The sequence below is a fragment of the Dipodomys merriami genome, unplaced genomic scaffold (genome assembly GCF_024711535.1).
Source record: "Dipodomys merriami isolate MVZ:Mamm:240054 unplaced genomic scaffold, mDipMer1.0.p SCAF_213, whole genome shotgun sequence".
Classification (NCBI taxonomy): Eukaryota; Metazoa; Chordata; class Mammalia; order Rodentia; family Heteromyidae; genus Dipodomys; species Dipodomys merriami.
Genome location: NW_027203527.1, coordinates 779,597 through 793,453, shown reverse-complemented (window position 1 = coordinate 793,453; position 13,857 = coordinate 779,597). Strand labels below are relative to the sequence as shown.

The 13,857-nt window shown below is 40.9% G+C and overlaps 1 protein-coding gene across 1 annotated transcript in view; it reads left to right on the top strand.

The window, feature by feature from the left end:
- LOC138834381 (ras GTPase-activating-like protein IQGAP2) overlaps nucleotides 1-13,857 on the top strand; it is a 257,374-nt gene that overhangs the window by 194,872 nt on the left and 48,645 nt on the right. The window contains exons 18-23 of the mRNA XM_070033008.1: nucleotides 1,118-1,201; nucleotides 1,948-2,019; nucleotides 3,591-3,660; nucleotides 6,318-6,526; nucleotides 9,830-9,976; nucleotides 12,733-12,896. Coding sequence (XP_069889109.1) covers nucleotides 1,118-1,201; nucleotides 1,948-2,019; nucleotides 3,591-3,660; nucleotides 6,318-6,526; nucleotides 9,830-9,976; nucleotides 12,733-12,896 — 746 coding nt within the window. The remainder of the gene's footprint in view (nucleotides 1-1,117; nucleotides 1,202-1,947; nucleotides 2,020-3,590; nucleotides 3,661-6,317; nucleotides 6,527-9,829; nucleotides 9,977-12,732; nucleotides 12,897-13,857) is intronic.

Genomic DNA, 13,857 nt, shown 5'->3' with positions numbered 1-13,857 from the left:
CTTTTTTATTTAAATCCTAGCCATTCAGGAGGCTGAGATCAGGAGGAAGATTTCAGCTCAAAGCTACCCCAGCAAGAAGTTCATGAGAAGCCCCCCTCTCAATGAGTAAAAATGGCATTCTCTGATGGATATCTGCCATTTCACCTATGCATGAAGCATAAACAGGAGGATCGCAGTTGAAGCCAACCTAGGCAAAAATAATTAAATAATTTAAATAATTAAAGCAAAAAGGACTAGTGGCATAGTTCAAGTGATAGAGCATATGCCTGGCAAGCACAAGGCCTTGAGTTCAAACCCCAGTATTGCCAAAAGAAAATTGTTCACTGTGTTTCTTTTTTTTTTTTTTTTTTTTCAGATAAGGGGTAGGTTTATTCAGTAGACCTGCTTGGACCAGGCAAGGGTGGCACTCCACGTGGCTGGGAAAGGCCTGGGAATGAGAGAGAGCTGGGAAGAGAGGAAAGAGAGAGAAAAGAGCAGAGAGAGGGGTAGCAAGAGAGCAAGAAAAGAGCAGCAAGAGCTAGAAACGAACAGAGAGAGAAAAGAAGAAGCTCACTGTGTTTCTTGTACCCGTTCTTGATCTTGAACTTAGGGCCTGGGCACTGCCTCTTAGTTTTTCTACTCAAAGCTAGAGCTCTACCATGAATCAAAGCTCTACTCCTGGCTTTTTTGGTGGTAAATTGGAGCCAGCCTGGACTGAACCACAATGCTGATTGCCTCCTGAGTAACTACGAGTACAGGTGTGAGCCATCAGCACCCACAGATTTTACAGAAGTTTCTGTTGTTAGGAAATCGTACCAGCACCTAGTTAATTGTGTGTGTTTGAGGGAAATACCCTTATATTCCTTTGTCACCTGTGACCTTGGTAAAATTAAGCTATCGAATGGGCAACTGGACCCCTACATGGTAAGTAATCATCCTTGTTCTGCTTTCCTCAACCTGGTCCAGTGTGTGCCCCAGTGAGGTGTCTGCTGCTGACACAGGGTCCAGAGGAGATGGGAAGGGCCCCTGAGGGTGACTCAGCTCAGTACTTCTCACTTCCTGTGCAAGCAGCAACTGATTTCCCAACTATGGGAAATCATTACTTATTAATAATTCTATAACCCCCTCTTTTCCTTAGGCTTATTGGAAGGGACAAAAACAACGCAAAGACTATCTGAGCAGGCAGCAAGTGTTCCTTGGCAACGTTGATTCTGTTGTGAAGGTAAATAGCCCTACCCAATCAGGTGATTGACGTAAACTTTTTCCCCAGGACAGCCGTTGGCTTGTATGAGCCTTGAAGGTCAGCCCTAAGTTTGAATCCCCACTTTGTCTAATGAGTCAGTGAACTTCTTTACTCCTTTATGTGGTTATGAGAACTAAATGAGGGATTACTTTTATAACCACTAAATGCTCTTTGTCTAGAAAATCTAAAATGATGATCAAAGCTAGATATACATCCCCTTGCTGAGTTGAATTTGTTGTTATTCTTACTGATTTTTCTAATAATATCTGAAATATACAAACATGCTAGCTGAACAACTTAGTTGTAAAGCCAACATAAAGCCAATAGTGAGAGGCAGGAGGAGGAATTTGGGTCCTGAATTTGATGTTGAGCTAATCTAACCCAATTTTCCAGGCAGGAAGATAGCTCTGAGCTAGAGATAGCAAAGGCACCGTGGTGACCCCTCTCACAGAGCAAAAGGTCAAAGAATTATACAAAAACAAACTGCAGATAAGTTGAAAAGCCAGATGACAGAACAGCAGGGCAGGGCTGGAGAGGAATTGGAAGCAGAGGAGGCTGAGTTTATAAGATACTTTAAACTGAAGATGGAGAATGGTCCCCTGTACGTGAGCTCCTTAATAAAACAATGTGGTGTTACCAAATAATGCACTTTTAGGAAATTCTTATAAGTGATATTCAGGACTGCTTGGTGATGGCCTTGGTTTCTCTGTTCCACTGTATTTTAGATCCAGTCCTGGTTCCGGATGGCAGCAGCAAGGAAGAATTACCTCTCACGACTGCAGTACTTCAAAGATCACGTAAGGGAAATGCACGTGGGCTTGCAGCTGGGTTGCAAAGGAGCAAGATAAATGCATACTGAAAGTTAGCATTGGCTGCTTTTTTTTACATGGTAGAAATCACCACTTACAAAAGAATATGCCTGAAAGCCAGGCGCCGGTGGTTCACGCCTGTAATCTTAGCTACTCTGAAGGTTGAGATCTGAGGATCCCAGTTCAAAGCCAGCCCGGGCAGGAAAGTCCGTGAGACTCTTATCTCCAACTAACCCCCAGAAAAGCAGAAGTGGCGCTGTGGCTCAAGTGGTAGAGTGCCCGCCTTGAGCTGAAGAGCTTAGGGACAGTACCCAGGCCCCAAGTTCAAGCCCCACAACCAAAAAAAAAAAACCAAAATGAATACACCTGAGAGCCAAGGACGATTGATCTGTTCAGTTCAGAAATCGCAGTGAGACTCAAACTTCACCAGTCAGGAAGAGAGAGAAAATAAGCCACAGGAAAACAGTGTAGACTAGTAATACCAAAGATAAGATTTAGAGAAGGCCGGGCGCACGTGGTTCAGCCCTGTTCAGGAGGCTGAGATCTGAGGATCACAGTTCTAAGCCAGCCAGGGCAGAAAAGTCTCGATAAGACTCTTCTACTCACAAGACACTATGTTGGAAATGAATTTTACAACTTCAGAGGGAGGGGAGTTGGGAAGAGGGATAGCAGGAGAAAACAAGGGAAGGGGTAACAAAAAAATAAATTTAAAGGAAAAGACTCTTATCTCAACCAGAAGTGGCCCTGAGACTCAGAATGGTAGAGTGCTAGCCTTGAACAAAAGAGCCCAGGAACAGTGCCCAGGCCTTGAGTTCAAGCCCCATCACTGACAAAAAAAAAAATATTCTAGTGAAGAATGTACATTTTTCTTAACCACTAACTTATTTAAATTGAAGCCCACCAATTTTTCAGAATTTTCAAAGGATAGGTGAATGCATATTGGATCTAAGTTCTGGGCTAAAATTCTTTTCCCTTTATAGGTCTACCATTTACTTAAACAGTCCCCCTATAGTCTTGCTTATATTTACAGCTAATTTTATCCCTTCTTCAAAAAAAAAAAGGAAAGAAAAAAATACATGTTGAAGGCACTACATCGCTATATCATCAGTTTTAAATGGTGTCAGGTTTTCTTAGTTGCAGTATGTTATTTATCTTTAATATGCTGCATTTGTTTTGTCATAGTATCAGTAGTTGTTGTTCTTTTTCTTCTCCTTCTCCTCCTTTTCCTCCTTTTTTTTTCTTCTTTCTTCTTTGTGCCAGTACTAAGGTTTTAACCCAGGGCCTGGGCACTCAAGGCTGGAGCTCTACCTCTTGAGCCCACAGCTTCACTTTCCAGCTTTTTTATGGTTAATTGGAGATAAGAATTTCCCAGAATTTTCCTGCCTAGACTGGCTTCGAACCCTAAACCTCAGATCTCAGCCTCCTCCGAAGCTAGCATGATAGATGTGAGCCGCTGGGCCTGGCTAGTATCCATTCTTAATCATTCCTGAATTCTAAAATAGTGGGGTAGATGGGACTCAGGTGGAGTGGGGATCATGGCATGTCTCCATGTTTTGCAGAAAAATGAAATTGTGAAAATACAGTCTCTCCTGAGAGCAAACAAAGCTAGAGATGACTACAAAACACTAGGTAAGTGGTCACACGCGCCAACAAGCCTGGATTCCTTACTCACCACAAATGAGTACTTTCCATCTTAGTGGCTTCAGAGCCTGTGTCAGAAAAGAGCACAATGCCAATTTCTCCGAAGACTTTTGGTGATTGAAGGCTCTAAGGTCTGATCTAAAGCGCAGAAAGTGCAACCAGGCCTTCCAGTTGTAAGTGGAGGGAGACAGGGATGGAGGAGGGGAGGAGTAAGAGAATTGGATAAAGAATGAAGTTGACATAAGTGCTGTTATTTTTACATTACGTATGAGCTATATCGAAGAAAGAATCAATTGTAAAAGAAAGTGAACAAGAAAAGGTTAATTATTCAATGTAATTGCTAGCTTATGATTTCCTCTATCTTAAGGATAAAATATGTTCATATATTTTATATGAAAATATGTTCATATAGGCTGGAAATACAAATTTTAAAAAATCCACTGTCTCATCTCCCAAAGATATAACCTCAAAGATGATAAACCTCAAATCAAAGTCATTTCTCTCATGAAGACCAGCAGAAGTTAACAAAATAGTAACATAAATGACTCTATATTTGGTTGTTCATGCTGAGTTCATGCTAAGAATTGTGCTTTTGGTTTAACTGTTGTCCTTTGAGAGTCAGAACTGCACAGAACCAAGCTAACAGTACAAGGAAGATCAACTGGCCCTAGATGAGCAAGCCCTCATTGAGATTGCATAGCTGGACCTTTTAAGTCATTTTTATTTTACTATTTCTTCTTTTTTTTCTGGTACCAGGACTTGAACTCAGAGTCGTACACTTTCACTCTGCTTTTTCACAGCCAGAGCTCTACTACTTGAGCCACACTTCCAGTCCAACATTTTGCTGGTTAATTATAGAGTCTTGCAACTTTTTCTGACTAAGCTGTCTTTGAAGCTTCAGGATCCTTAAATCTCAGCCTGCTGAGTAGCTAGGATTCTAAGTGTGAGCCAGTGGTCCAGCTCTATTAATGGTCCTAATTGTTCATCCCAGATAGTTTATTCTTAATCTTTACTGTTGTTCGCATTAAGCATGCTTTTTAAAAGTTGGTTTTTTAGCCAGGCCCTGGTGGCTCACCTGTAATTCCAGCTATTCAGGAGGCTGAAATTTGAGGATCACAGTTCAAGGCAAGAAAGTTCGTGAGAATCTAAGCTCCAGTTAGCACCAGAAAACCAGAAGTGGTGTTATGACTCTTTTTTTTTGGGGGGGGGGTCCGGTCATGGGGCCTGAACTCTGGGCCTGGGCACTGTCCCTCAGCTCTTCAGCTCAAGGCTAGCACTCTACCACTTGAGCCACAGCACCACTTCCGGCTTTTTTCTTATGTGGTGCTGAGGAATCGAATCCAGGGCCTCATGCATGCAAGGCAAGCGCTCTACCACTGAGCCACCTTCCCAGCCTCTGGTGTTATGACTCTTAAGTGGTAGAGCACTAGCCTTGAGCAAAAAAAGCTCAGGGATATAACCCAAGCTCTGAGTTCAAACCCCATGATCCCCCCAAAAAAGTGAGTTTTTTCCCCCCACTAGTCAAGAGTACCTAGTAATTTTTTGAAGCATAAAGTTGAAGTTACTATGAGAAACCTTCTTGGAATTTAAGTAAGAATATACTCAGGGGGGGTGGGAAGGTGGCTCAGTGGTAGAGTGCTTGCCTTGTATGCATGAGGCCCTGGGTTCGATTCCCCAGCACCGTATAAGCAAAAAGAAAAAAGCTAGAAGTGGCGCTGTGGGTCAAATGGTAGAGTGCTAGCCTTGAGCTTAAGAGCTGAGGGACAGCGTCCAGGCCCAGAGTTCAGGCCCCACGACTGGACCCCCCCCCAAAAAAAAAGAATATACTCAGGGGGCTGGGAAGGTGGCTCAGTGGTAGAGTGCTTTCCTTGCATGCATGAGGCCCTGGGTTTGATTCCTCAGCATCACTAGGCAGAAAAAACTGGAAGTGGCACTGTGGCTCAAGTAGTGCACTAGCCTTGAGTGGAATTGTTCAGGGACAGTGCCCAGGCCCAGAGTTCAAGCCCCATGACCAGCAAAAATATATATACTTTTTTTTTCTATACACACCTGATCCTCAGCTCCTTCCCATGTTCTATACAGTAAGGGCAAAGATCAAGCTTCACTTTGTAAAAGCTTTCTATTTCTGTCAAGTAGAACATCCACTCATTATTTGATTGATTGTGGGTTGGCATTTACAGTTCTCTCTAATGACCCTTCCTAGGTCAGCTTTCACCTCGTTCCAGCTCCTTCCCAAGGGTCCTTTGTGCTTAGAGATAGCACTTCCTGCTTCCTGCTAGCCAACTATTAATCCCTTATCTGGCTCAGCCACCAGGTCTCAGAGTCCAGGTCACTGTGTTAGCTTTCTTTCCCTCAACTTTAAGGCACAGATAGTCCTATCTTCTCAGAGCATGAGTCTTGGGAACAGTGTGAGAAAGGGCTGATAAAGGAGTGTTAGATAACTAGAAGTAATGAGCTCAGACACAAGACATTATCCACCATGTGTGTGTTTATTTATATGACTTTCCCTGTCCAGATTTTACAGAATCCAGAATGATTCACTCCACAAAGTCCTGCCATTGGTATCTTTTTGCTGGTAATACTTTTTTGCAGACCTGGTTTCTTTCCTGTTGATATGTCAAGTGTGCCTGTTCTTCTCTCCTCAGTTGGTTCTGAAAACCCACCATTAACAGTAGTCCGCAAGTTTGTACATCTGTTAGAACAAAGTGACCTGGACTTCCAGGAAGAGCTGGAGGTGGCGCGATTAAGAGAGGAAGTAGTGACCAAGATCAGGGCTAATCAGCAGCTGGAGAAAGACCTCAACCTGATGGACATCAAGATTGGACTTCTGGTGAAGAACAGGATCACGCTGGAGGTCAGTAGGGAGGGGACAGGAGACTGTCAGCTGCCAGCGGCACAGAAAAGAAGCTCTCACTGCATGGTGGTCTAGCTAAGAGCACTCAGAATCTGTAATCATTGACTGTACACAAACCTTTGTAATAAAACTAAGGCATTTATGTTTCTAAGCCAAACATCAGTGGCTCACACCTGTAATCCTAGCTATTCAGGAGGCTGAGATCTGAGGATTGCAGTTCAAGGATAGCAGTTCAAAGCCAGCCCGGGCAGGAAACTCCATGAGACTCTTATCTCCAATAAACTGCTTGAAAACTGGAAGTAGCACTGTGGCTCAAGCGGTAGAGCGCTCTCCTTGAGCTGAAGAGCTCAGGGACAATGCCCAAGCCCAGAGCTCAAGCCCCAGGACCAACCAAAACAACAACAACAAAAAACAACAACAACAACAACAAAAACCCAGAAGTGGCTCTGTAGCTCAAAATAATAGAGCACTAGCATTGAGCAAAAGAGCTTAGGGACAGCATCTAGGCCCTGAATTCAAGCTCCATTACCAACAACAACAAAAAGTCTCAAAGTGGTCATTTTGCAGGTACCAGTGACTCTGACCTATAATACTAGCCACTCAAAAGGAAGCTAAGATCAGAGGATTGCAGTTCAAAATCAGCCCAGGAAGACAAATCCATGAGCCTCTTATCACCAGTTTAACCAGCCAAAAGCTACAAGTAGAGATATGGATCAAGTGGTAGAATGCCAGCCTTGAGTGGAAAAACTAAGTGAGAACACAAGGCTCTGAGTTCAAGACCCAGTAACTGCACAAAAAATAAATGTTATTTTTTTAAAACATAGAACAAATTTTTAGGGTAAGACCTCTCTCTATGTCCCACTTCCTTTTCAATACACCCCATCTGTTTTCAGAAAACTGACTGGGCATGGAGGAAAGCTAGCCTTCTACAAGCTGGGAGGGGCTGGGGTGTGGAGCACCACTGCTAGTGACTGAGCGCTCTTCTGCTTGGCCGGAAGATGAGCCGTCCCCAGGCCCTGTGAGGGGCCTGCGAATGCCCATCCTTGTCCTCAAGACCCAGTAAAGATCCCACGGAACAAGCTAAGGAGACAATATGGAAAACAGAGCAGTTTATAACACAGAAAATGATTGTGTTTTCTAAGTACTCAAAAGTTTGTTGTTGTTTTAATTAAAGCTATTTAGCTGGGCGTTTGTGACTCACACCTCTGATCCTAGCTACTCAGGAGGCTGACATTTGAGGATCACAGTTCAAAGCCTGGGCAAGAAAGTCTGTAAGACACTATCTCCAATAAATTATCGAAAAGCCAGAAATGGAGCTGTGGCTCAAGTGGCACTAGCCTTGGGCAGAAGAAGCTAAGGGATAGCACCTAGGTCCTGAATTCATGCCCATCACCAGCAAAAAAAAAAAACAAAAAAAACAAAAAACAAAAAAAAACAAGCTATTTCAAGGTTCCATATTTAACTGTTTTCATCATTTTATGAAATCATGTATTTGTATTATTTGTTGCCATAAAAAGTTTTAAAGGAGACTCTATTCCAGAAGATCCAATATCTTTTATGGCCTTAAACTACTCTTGTATTCTACCCCATAAACTTGCAAACAGTAAATATCTTGATTTTTTTTTTCAAATAAAGGCTTAGTTCACATCAGTAGATAGTTTAAATAGTGTGCTCTTTTGGAAGTACAACCACTGGCAGACGTAGAAAGCCTCTGTGAATATTTGAGGGTTTGCTTTACTTTCTAAAAGTAAAGTTTATTCCTAGATAGCATTATGAGGCAAAGTTAAATTATTTGAGCTAGCCTTAAAATCTCAGAATCCCCATCACTGAGGCTGAGACACACAAACTGCTTGAACCCAGGAATCTGGAATCAGCATGAGCAACATGGCAAGACCCCATCTTAATTTAAAAAATAAAATAAAAATTTTATTGGTATATTTTTAGATACCAAATATATATCTAATATTTATTAGAAGTTAGAGGTTAGTTGAATGATTATGAGGTTAGTTGAATGATTATGAACTGTATAGCCTTCAGTCTCATTATTGATAGTAACGTGTCTTGTTTGATAGTAAGTATAGCCAGTCAGAGGTTTATTTGTGGTAATACAGAAGTAACAAAAAAAAAATTACTGAGGGCCATAGAATTAGTTTAGCTTGTATGTCTAACAGCCACTAAATGTGTTTTGAAGAATATTTAAAGGCAGGGGAACCTAATATATTACCTAAAACAATATTTTTTTATTATTTATTTATTTTGGTCACGGGGCTTGAACTCTGGGCCTGGGCGCTGTCCCTCAGCTCTTCAGCTCAAAGCTAGCGCTCTACCACTTGAGCCACAGGGCCACTTCTGGTTTTCTGGTGGTTTATTAGAGATGAGTGTCTCACAGAATTTTCCTGCTGGGGCTGGCTTTGAACCATGATCCTCAGATCTCAGCCTCCTGAGTAGCTAGGATTACAGGTGTAAGCCACCAGTACCCAGCTATTATTTCTTTTACTGTAAAAGAAAATATATTTTCTTTGTAGTTTTGAGTTGCATTTCTCTACTAGCCAAAAATAGTGTCTTTTAACGTACTTTCTTAGCCATATATGTGTGTGTGTTTATATATATATATATGATATATATATGAAATATTAATTCAAATCCTTTATCCTTTTGAGCTATTTGTCTTCTGTTTTTGAATTGTATGTTATTTTATTTATTTTGCATACGACTATCTTATCTAATACAGGCAAGACTACAAATACTCTCTCCCATCCTGTGAGTAGTCTTGTTATTTTGATGGTATACTTTAAACTACATAAGGTTTTAATTTTATCAAATCTAGTTCATTTTGTTTTATCACTTGTGTTTTTGGTGTCATAGCTAAGAAACTATTGCCTATTCCAAAGTTATAAACGTTTATATCTAGTTCTTTAAAAAAAAAAAAAGTTTTACTGGTTTTGTTCTTACATTTAGTTCTCTGATCTCTTTGGAGTTACTTTTTGTTTATGCTGTCTGGCAGGAGTCAGATTCCTTTTGAATGTGGATATCCAGTTGTCTCAGCATCATTTGGTAAACACTGTTCTTTCATTGCATTGGCTTGGCGACTACATTAAATCCTAAGAGCAAACAGATCTAGCTTTGGGGGACATGTATTATTACAAAAGCCAAATTCCCTTTGCATTTCCTTAACACTCTATCCCTTTGTTTCCTAATGAAGAAAATGAGGCTTTCAACTGTGTGTGCTGCAGGGCAGTGTGTGAGAGAGAAAGTAAGAGGTACCCAAATCAAAGGTAGTTATGTTATAACAATTCTTCACAGGATGTAATCTCACATAGAAAAAAGCTGAATAAGAAAAAGGGAGAACTGGAACTTCTGAATAACACCGACAACCAGGGGATCAAAAGCCTTAGTAAGGAACGGAGGAAAACACTAGAGACATACCAGCAGCTGTTTTACCTTCTACAGGTGAGCACAATTTGTTTGGGAGTTTGGAATAAACACACTGCCTTATGTTTGTGGATTACGCTGGGTCTTTCCCCCAGGCTTCTACAGTAATCACCTACAGCATCTACGAATACAACCACTGTCTTAGGTGCTTTCCATGCATTTTGTCATTTAATTCTTACTGTAACTACTAGGAACTGGGAAAGGCTAGGTTGTCAATTGTCATCCTTCCCATGTTGCTGATAACAATACTGACACTCCACCAGTGAATGACGAAGCAGAACTTGGGTAGTTTGACTTCATCATCTATGTTTTTTTTATCATCTGTGTTCGTATGCTACTGCGATCTGCAGTATGAATCTAACAGTGACCAGCAGAAGTGGTTAACCATGGGAGACTGAAGTCATTGAGCAAAACAGATCTTTACAGACCAGTCTGTCCTTGTTCAGGGAACAGAGCCCTCAGAGCACCAGGATTAGGAAAATTCGGTGATGTTCTGTTTCATTATATTCATAGCACCACTGTTACCAAAATGAATTGTGATTCTTACATTGCTTTTACAGTTCTGGCAAGAACTAATTATGTTCCATTGGCTGCATTTGGACTCTGGTGGAATGATTATTGTTTCCCTTTGTCATTGATTCACCCTGGCCACCCTACTAGTATATACAATTTTAGGCACATAGGTGGGTGATAGTGACAGGTAGAAACTAGCAAGAGGTGGATCAGCAGTTCTTGCTGTGAGGGTTAGATATCCCTAGTATGGGATTCAAAACCTGAATCTTTACCTGAACATATCACTAGAATCAAATGTATAGAGAAAAACACATTATGAAAACCACAAACAAGAGTTGTGGCTAGCTCCACTGAAAGACAAGATCTTAATTTTGGTAGAGTTAAGGATTCTCTGAAACAAGAGATTGGCGAACTTCTTCAAACAGACGTAAGTACTTCTACTGGCCACCAGGTGGCAGCATAGGAAGAAAAATGCTAGTTAGACTTGTCTGTGGAGCCTGTTGCTAATCCCAGAAGCCTTTTAGAAACAAAAGGGTCACTTGGAGAAGGAAAGTTTTTGGTTTTGTTGGTATTTGGTTAGTTGATTGGTTGGATGAATGAATGGATGGGTGGATGGATGGTTGAGTATTGCTCCGCTTCTTGGAAAGCAATCATTAACAATCATTAATTGAGAATTTGTCTTTTCTATAAATTCCAAGTTTATGCAGTTTCTTCCGTTTTTTCTAAACTTGACAGAACTGTCAGGAGAAAAGTGAAAAATTAATCATCAGCCTAAGTCTTACATTGTATACTCTGTTATAAATGGAGGTTCAGCTATGGAAAGGAGAACACATCCAGGAAAATGTTTGGAATAACTATACCAAGTTTATCCTCTAAATAATCCCAAACTGGTAGCACAGAACAGCCCATCCAGATGTTTCAAGTGAAGTGTCTCTTGTGCTTTTCCCACCTTTCCCTCTCTTGCAACATTCACCCATGCTCAGTGAAGAAACTATAGAAAAGAAAGTGGGCTGGATTCTTAGTGTCTTCAGATGACACTTAACCAAAGCAGCGGATTATTGAGGAACAGTTTTACTTTGGGTTTGTCTCTTTGGTCTGAGCCTAAATGTAAATGCTTGGGATCTCCTGATGGGGTTACAAGAATGCTTCTTTCTTTGGCCCATAAGTGAGTTTCCTTTCTCACAATTCCCAATGCTTAGGTAGAGTCAGGAAAGAATCCCAACACAAGAGCTGTCAAGAAAACATTGTCCTGAGTTTCTCACGCATAAAATGTTAACCAATTATGAGTTCAAGTGTGAACTATAGTACTGGAGACTTGGGCTCCAAGGTTACAGAACCTGCCTCACAAGCTCAAGGCTTGGCCTTAGGTTCAAACCCCCAGTATCACCAAAAAGAAGGAAAAAAATGTAAGCCTAAGTAGTCATGAAAACCAGCAATTAGTTTTCTTAAAAACCTTAAAGCCAAACTTCTAGAGTTAAATTTCTAGTTGCAAATTAAACATTTTTGGCAGAAGGAATTTCTCTGTATAGATTCTTCCCTCTGTACTGTTTCTTTCTTACAGCCACACCTTATGAGTGTAGTCACTACTGAAGACAATCCCTGTAGCTGTGAACGCTGGTTCTTTATTCTACCTATCCTCAGTAGGATCCCGGACACTCTGTGTCAGTTTTCATTCCTGATCATTCTTTTTAATTCCTTTTTGCTCTTTAGGTTTGGGTTACATTCCCCTAGAACTCTCCTCACCAGTTCTCCTGACCTTTGCCAGCTTCTGCCAGCCTCCCTGCTCACTCACTGGCAAGCTTTGTGGCCACCTCATTCTCTCCACACACAAGCATAACCTTTTCTGTCTGATCTCAGATGTTATATGTTTTTCCTCTTCATCAATACTGGACCAGTCTATGTAGCTGTGCCTTTCGTCCACTTTTGCTGGTCTCTTTGGATACGGAGTTCGGTGAACTCACCTACCTGTCTTCTGCATCTCTACAGTGAAGATGAATGTGTGACTCCAAAGGGTTCACCATATAAAGTATATAGATGATTATTGTATATTCTAGGAAATATGCCAGAGAATGTGTAATACTTAAATAGAGCTATCTGTACAATATTAGCCAATACTTTTGAAAGTCTTATATTCCATATGTTAATCTCTATGCTTTTAATGACACAAGTCATTGAAGACAATTACTACTTTCTGTTTCTATAAAGTATTAACATGTAGCTTGCGGGGGGGATATTTTTTTTTCTTCCATCTTTCCTTTTAGACCAACCCTTTATACCTGGCTAAGCTGATTTTCCAAATGCCACAGAACAAGTCGACTAAATTTATGGACACTGTTATTTTCACACTGTACAATTACGCCTCTAATCAGCGAGAAGAGTACCTACTCCTCAAGCTTTTTAAAGCTGCTCTGGAGGAAGAAATAAAGTACGTATATAAGTAGGTGTATAAAAATACCGATGTGTAGGTCATTTTCACTAAGGGTGGCTAGTTCAGGTTTACTAAAGTAACTTTGAAATTATTGTGCATAATTAAACCTATCAGATTTCCTAAGAATAAAATGCACTCTGAATTGTCAGATTTCCACTTTTTAGAGCTATATTCAGCTACACTTTCTGCCCACCAGTGAACCCTTTTCTGGGGTGCACTTAAGCTTTTCTGTTCTATATCAGCAAAACTGGAAGCATGAAGCTTACTGAAAATCAGTGAAGAAAATGTACTAAAATTCTCTGAGTTAAAAAAAAAAGCTACGTCTAAGTGGATAGAGATCATGCTGTCTGTCTGAATTGGTTTTCCCTTCTTACTAGAACTTTGGCTACCTTTGTTCATTTATTTTCTGAATCTATTATTGTTTTGTAAAAAATGAAGATGGCTAAATAATGGGCCCTTCAAAAGGGCATGAGAAATGTCCTAAGCTGAGGTGGACCTTCCTCGCCTTCCAGATTTCCTGAGTCATAGACTCTGCTTGTTCCTCAGGCTTCGGAAGCATGTGAACCAGGCATGGCACCCTTGGTGTATCTCCAAGCCAGGGCTGGAGCCATGCCTGACTCAGGAGAAGTTGTAAAACTCTGCTGTATTATCATGAGCAGATGGAGTAGATTGAACCAGTGGAAAGAAAGCTTCCAACTGGCTAAAGTGAAAGAGAAAGGCTGATTGGCCCAAAACCTTGAGCTATAGCTAGGAGATATAGGAAGGAGAGAAAGAAAGGAGATGGAGGAAAGGAAAGAGGAAAAAAGAAATGGAAGAAAAAGAGAAAAAGGAAGAAAGAGAGAAAGGAAAATTAAGAGCAGAGGACCGGTCTCAATGAGACCGTATCTAGTGAGTGGGGGTCTGAGCAAAGAATATGGGTATGACAGGATTTTGATGGGTCAGCTATTGTTTTATTGAA